At 45.7% G+C, this 6,094-nt stretch overlaps 1 protein-coding gene across 1 annotated transcript in view; it reads right to left on the bottom strand.

The window, feature by feature from the left end:
- Nucleotides 1-906: 906 nt before the first annotated feature.
- The window catches only part of gabrg1 (gamma-aminobutyric acid type A receptor subunit gamma1), a gene marked incomplete at both ends in the record, with an annotated part of 41,699 nt that continues 36,511 nt past the window's right edge, over nt 907-6,094 (bottom strand). Inside the window, 3 exons of the mRNA XM_079531129.1 lie at nt 907-1,031; nt 3,888-4,038; nt 4,608-4,813. Coding sequence (XP_079387255.1) covers nt 907-1,031; nt 3,888-4,038; nt 4,608-4,813 — 482 coding nt within the window. The remainder of the gene's footprint in view (nt 1,032-3,887; nt 4,039-4,607; nt 4,814-6,094) is intronic.

Raw genomic sequence — 6,094 nt, 5'->3', positions numbered from 1 at the left:
CCCCCTTCCTGCTTTGATGGCGACAGCTGTATTTATTTATTTACTTTTAATAGTAAACCATAGCTTTAGTTTGTATTGATACAGATAAACCATAGCTTTAGTTTGTATTGATACAGATAGCTTTAGTTGTTTTATTTAAATAGATACAGTCAGATATCCCATATAGCTTTAGTTTTTACAGATTCATCCAATGGCTTTAGTACAGTGGTTTTCAACCCTTTTCATGTCAAGGCCCATTATGTATTAAAACCCATTTTGGGGCGGGAACCCCTTTTGGTGTTAGCATTATGTTATGCTTTAGCTATTGAAAAATAGCAGATCTACAAGCTCATACTTGTAGGTCTGCTATTTTTGAAAAATCGAAGAACCACTGACATAGAAACATAGCTTTTTCAGAAAACTGTCAGGATGTAGAAGACATTTTTAGAATCTGATCTCAGGTCAAAATGGATTAAGCATTTATAAGCCACCGACCACCGTTTGATGACATTTCAGCCTCTCAGGCCCAAAACGAAAGAATATTATCGTCGACACACAATTCCATGCTGTTGCCAAACGATCAAAGTAACAATTCTCCTACATTCTCTAATTGTGTCGACTTCTCGTAAATTAAGTAACGCAGATGTTTTAACAACAATGTCACCTAAGAGTTAAAGATCTAATAAGGGTCCATTTGGTTACCAACTCTCCATCATTTAGCTATAGGGGACCCCCTCCTCAAGGACCACTGGTGGTCCCCGCCCCCCCCCCCCCCCCCCCGGGACCACCGGTTGAAAACCACTGCTTTAGTAAAGTATTTACAATGTATTGTATTATTTGTTGTTATTTTATAGATACAGATATCCTATCCAGTACACCAGGTTGAAGAGGCCGAAGGCGGTGGGGAAGAAGACCCGGGCGTACGAGTTATAGATACAGATATCCTATCCAGTACACCAGGTTGAAGAGGCCGAAGGCGGTGGGGAAGAAGACCCGGGCGTACGAGTCGATCTTGGAGACGTGCACGTGCATGCGGTTGTGTCGCCAGGCACCTGCAAACAGAGTTCTGTCAGGATACACATACTCACAAACAGAGTACTGTCAGGATACACATACTCACAAACAGAGTACTGTCAGGATACACATACTCACAAACAGAGTACTGTCAGGATACACATACTCACAAACAGAGTACTGTCAGGATACACATACTCACAAACAGAGTACTGTCAGGATACACATACTCACAAACAGAGTACTGTCAGGATACACATACTCACAAACAGAGTACTGTCAGGATACACATACTCACAAACAGAGTACTGTCAGGATACACATACTCACAATTATCACAATACATGACTTGCTGTTAATGGTCATTGTTTGTACATATAGTTCAAAGACAAACTGTTAATGGTCATTGTTTGTACCTGTAGTTCAAAGACAAACTGTTAATGGTCATTGTTTGTACCTATAGTTCAAAGACAAACTGTTAATGGTCGTTTGTACCTATAGTTCAAAGACAAACTGTTAATGGTCATTGTTTGTACCTATAGTTCAAAGACAAACTGTTAATGGTCATTGTTTGTACCTGTAGTTCAAAGACAAACTGTTAATGGTCATTGTTTGTACCTATAGTTCAAAGACAAACTGTTAATGGTCGTTTGTACCTATAGTTCAAAGACAAACTGTTAATGGTCATTGTTTGTACCTATAGTTCAAAGACAAACTGTTAATGGTCATTGTTTGTACCTGTAGTTCAAAGACAAACTGTTAATGGTCATTGTTTGTACCTATAGTTCAAAGACAAACTGTTAATGGTCATTGTTTGTACCTGTAGTTCAAAGACAAACTGTTAATGGTCATTGTTTGTACCTATAGTTCAAAGACAAACTGTTAATGGTCATTGTTTGTACCTGTAGTTCAAAGACAAACTGTTAATGGTCATTGTTTGTACCTGTAGTTCAAAGACAAACTGTTAATGGTCATTGTTTGTACCTGTAGTTCAAAGACAAACTGTTAATGATCATTGTTTGTACCTGTAGTTCAAAGACAAACTGTTAATGGTCATTGTTTGTACCTATAGTTCAAAGACAAACTGTTAATGGTCATTGTTTGTACCTGTAGTTCAAAGACAAACTGTTAATGGTCATTGTTTGTACCTGTAGTTCAAAGACAAACTGTTAATGGTCATTGTTTGTACCTGTAGTTCAAAGTGGTCGGGACTTGACAATATAGATGACCGTAGTTGAAAGAACAACTTTAGGCTAAATGAATTAATTAAGTTATTCTGTACTACCAGTGGTTTACGTTATAATCTGTTTCATAATTGAGATTTAATGTATGTTATTTGAATTAATGCAATTCATGTTGTAGTTTTTTTCCCTCCTTGTTCAAATATACTTAACAAAGACTTATATCAAGTACTATGACAAAAAAATGTCCGTCGACTACCTTTTTTCACTGACGAAAACTAAATGGAAACTAAATGAAAACTATAAGCTATGACTAAAACTAAGACTAAATGTATTAACAATTTCGTCAACAAATAAAAACTAGACTAAAATGTTAGGAAGGGACTACTGGACAAGAGGAGCAGTCCTTTAGGAGGAGGAGCAGTCCTTTAGAAGGAGGAGCAGTCCTTTAGAAGGAGGAGCAGTCCTTTAGAAGGAGGAGCAGTCCTTTAGAAGGAGGAGCAGTCCTTTAGAAGGAGGAGCAGTCCTTACCTGAGGAGTAGTCCTTTAGGAGGAGGAGCAGTCCTTTAGAAGGAGGAGCATTCCTTTAGAAGGAGGAGCAGTCCTTTAGAAGGAGGAGCAGTCCTTACCTGAGGAGCAGTCCTTTAGGAGGAGGAGCAGTCCTTTAGGAGGAGGAGCAGTCCTTTAGAAGGAGGAGCAGTCCTTTAGGAGGAGGAGCAGTCCTTTAGAAGGAGGAGCAGTCCTTTAGAAGGAGGAGCAGTCCTTACCTGAGGAGCAGTCCTTTAGAAGGAGGAGCAGTCCTTTAGGAGGAGGAGCAGTCCTTTAGGAGGAGGAGCAGTCCTTTAGAAGGAGGAGCAGTCCTTTAGGAGGAGGAGCAGTCCTTTAGAAGGAGGAGCAGACCTTTAGGAGGAGGAGCAGTCCTTACCTGAGGAGCAGTCCTTTAGAAGGAGGAGCAGTCCTTACCTGAGGAGCAGTCCTTTAGAAGGAGGAGCAGTCCTTACCTGAGGAGCAGTCCTTTAGAAGGAGGAGCAGTCCTTTAGGAGGAGGAGCAGTCCTTTAGAAGGAGGAGCAGTCCTTTAGGAGGAGGAGCAGTCCTTTAGAAGGAGGAGCAGTCCTTTAGAAGGAGGAGCAGTCCTTTAGAAGGAGGAGCAGTCCTTACCTGAGGAGCAGTCCTTACCTGAGCAGTCCTTTAGAAGGAGGAGCAGTCCTTACCTGAGGAGCAGTCCTTACCTGAGCAGTCCTTTAGGAGGAGGAGCAGTCCTTTAGAAGGAGGAGCAGTCCTTTAGGAGGAGGAGCAGTCCTTACCTGAGCGACAGTCGTCGAAGCAGCAGAAGAAGGAGGAGCAGTCCTTTAGGAGGAGGAGCAGTCCTTTAGGAGGAGGAGCAGTCCTTTAGAAGGAGGAGCAGTCCTTTAGAAGGAGGAGCAGTCCTTTAGAAGGAGGAGCAGTCCTTTAGGAGGAGGAGCAGTCCTTACCTGAGCGACAGTCGTCGAAGCAGCAGAAGAAGGAGGAGCAGTCCTTACCTGAGCGACAGTCGTCGAAGCAGCAGAAGAAGGAGGAGCAGTCCTTACCTGAGCGACAGTCGTCGAAGCAGCAGAAGAAGGAGGAGCAGTCCTTACCTGAGCGACAGTCGTCGAAGCAGCAGAAGAAGGAGGAGCAGTCCTTACCTGAGCGACAGTCGTCGAAGCAGCAGAAGAAGGAGGAGCAGTCCTTACCTGAGCGACAGTCGTCGAAGCAGCAGAAGAAGGAGGAGCAGTCCTTCCCGTCCAGACAGTCGTAGAGGTCGTCGTCGTCGTCGTGATAAACCACGTTGTTCACGTGGAGCAGAGACGTTCCCGGGCGGATGTTCAGCATGCTGGGCGCCCTCTGGTGGAGAGAAATAATAACACATGTTCAGCATGCTGGGCGCCCTCTGGTGGAGAGAGAAATAATAACACATGTTCAGCATGCTGGGCGCCCTCTGGTGGAGAGAGAAATAATAACACATGTTCAGCATGCTGGGCGCCCTCTGGTGGAGAGAGAAATAATAACACATGTTCAGCATGCTGGGCGCCCTCTGGTGGAGAGAGAAATAATAACACATGTTCAGCATGCTGGGCGCCCTCTGGTGGAGAGAGAAATACTAACAGATGTTCAGCATGCTGGGCGCCCTCTGGTGGAGAGAGAAATACTAACAGATGTTCAGCATGCTGGGCGCCCTCTGGTGGAGAGAAATAATAACACATGTTCAGCATGCTGGGCGCCCTCTGGTGGAGAGAGAAATACTAACAGATGTTCAGCATGCTGGGCGCCCTCTGGTGGAGAGAAATAATAACACATGTTCAGCATGCTGGGCGCCCTCTGGTGGAGAGAAAACATTGTTGCCGCTGCCCTTGGCCTTCTTGGTCTGACAGACAGACAGACAGACAGACAGACAGACAGACAGACAGGGTCACCTGTGCGTTGTGGCCGCTGCCCTTGGTCTTCTTGGTCGGCCTGTTGCTGGTGAAGTAGTGCAGCGTCCCGTACTCCATGAGCGCGGCGAAGGTGAAGATGAAGCAGACGGACACGAACAGGTCCATGGCCGTCACGTAGGACACCTTGGGCAGGGACTTCCTGGAGATGGTGCTCAGGGTGGTCATGGTGAGCACCGTGGTGATGCCTGCAACACAACAGAGTGGTCAGTCATGGTCAACACAGAGTGGTCAGTCATGGTCAGCACAGAGTGGTCAGTCATGGTCAACACAGAGTGGTCAGTCAGTCATGGTCAGCACAGAGTGGTCAGTCATGGTCAACACAGAGTGGTCAGTCAGTCATGGTCAGCACAGAGTGGTCAGTCATGGTCAACACAGAGTGGTCAGTCATGGTCAGCACAGAGTGGTCAGTCATGGTCAGCACAGAGTGGTCAGTCATGGTCAACACAGAGTGGTCAGTCATGGTCAACACAGAGTGGTCAGTCATGGTCAACACAGAGTGGTCAGTCATGGTCAACACAGAGTGGTCAGTCATGGTCAGCACAGAGTGGTCAGTCAGTCATGGTCAGCACAGAGTGGTCAGTCATGGTCAACACAGAGTGGTCAGTCATCACAGAGTGGTCAGTCATGGTCAACACAGAGTGGTAAGTCATGGTCAACACAGAGTGGTCAGTCAGTCATGGTCAACACAGAGTGGTCAGTCATGGTCAACACAGAGTGGTCAGTCATCACAGAGTGGTCAGTCATCAGAGTGGTCAGTCATGGTCAGCACAGAGTGGTCAGTCATGGTCAGCACAGAGTGGTCAGTCATGGTCAGCACAGAGTGGTCAGTCATGGTCAGCAGAGAGTGGTCAGTCATGGTCAGCACAGAGTGGTCAGTCATGGTCAGCAGAGAGTGGTCAGTCATGGTCATCACAGAGTGGTCAGTCATGGTCAGCACAGAGTGGTCAGTCATGGTCAACACAGAGTGGTCAGTCATGGTCAGCACAGAGTGGTCAGTCATGGTCAACACAGAGTGGTCAGTCATGGTCAGCACAGAGTGGTCAGTCATGGTCAGCACAGAGTGGTCAGTCATGGTCAGCACAGAGTGGTCAGTCATGGTCATCACATAGTGGTCAGTCATGGTCAGCACAGAGTGGTCAGTCATGGTCAGCACAGAGTGGTCAGTCATGGTCAGCACAGAGTGGTCAGTCATGGTCAACACAGAGTGGTCAGTCATGGTCAACACAGAGTGGTCAGTCATGGTCATCACAGAGTGGTCAGTCATGGTCAACACAGAGTGGTCAGTCATGGTCAGCAAGGTGGTGATGCCTGCAACACAGAGTTGTTTTTGGCAGAACATTTTTATTTTAGTTCAGTCATAGTCTTAATTTGGATTAAAACTTAATTTAGTTTTAGTCACATTTTAGTCACCTGGAATGTTTTAGTGCTAGTCTAGTTTTAGTCGACTAAATATCAGAAGATTTTAG

Source organism: Electrona antarctica (genome assembly GCF_951216825.1).
Source record: "Electrona antarctica genome assembly, contig: scaffold_72, whole genome shotgun sequence".
Lineage (NCBI taxonomy): Eukaryota > Metazoa > Chordata > Actinopteri > Myctophiformes > Myctophidae > Electrona > Electrona antarctica.
This window is presented reverse-complemented; position numbering and strand designations above follow the sequence as displayed.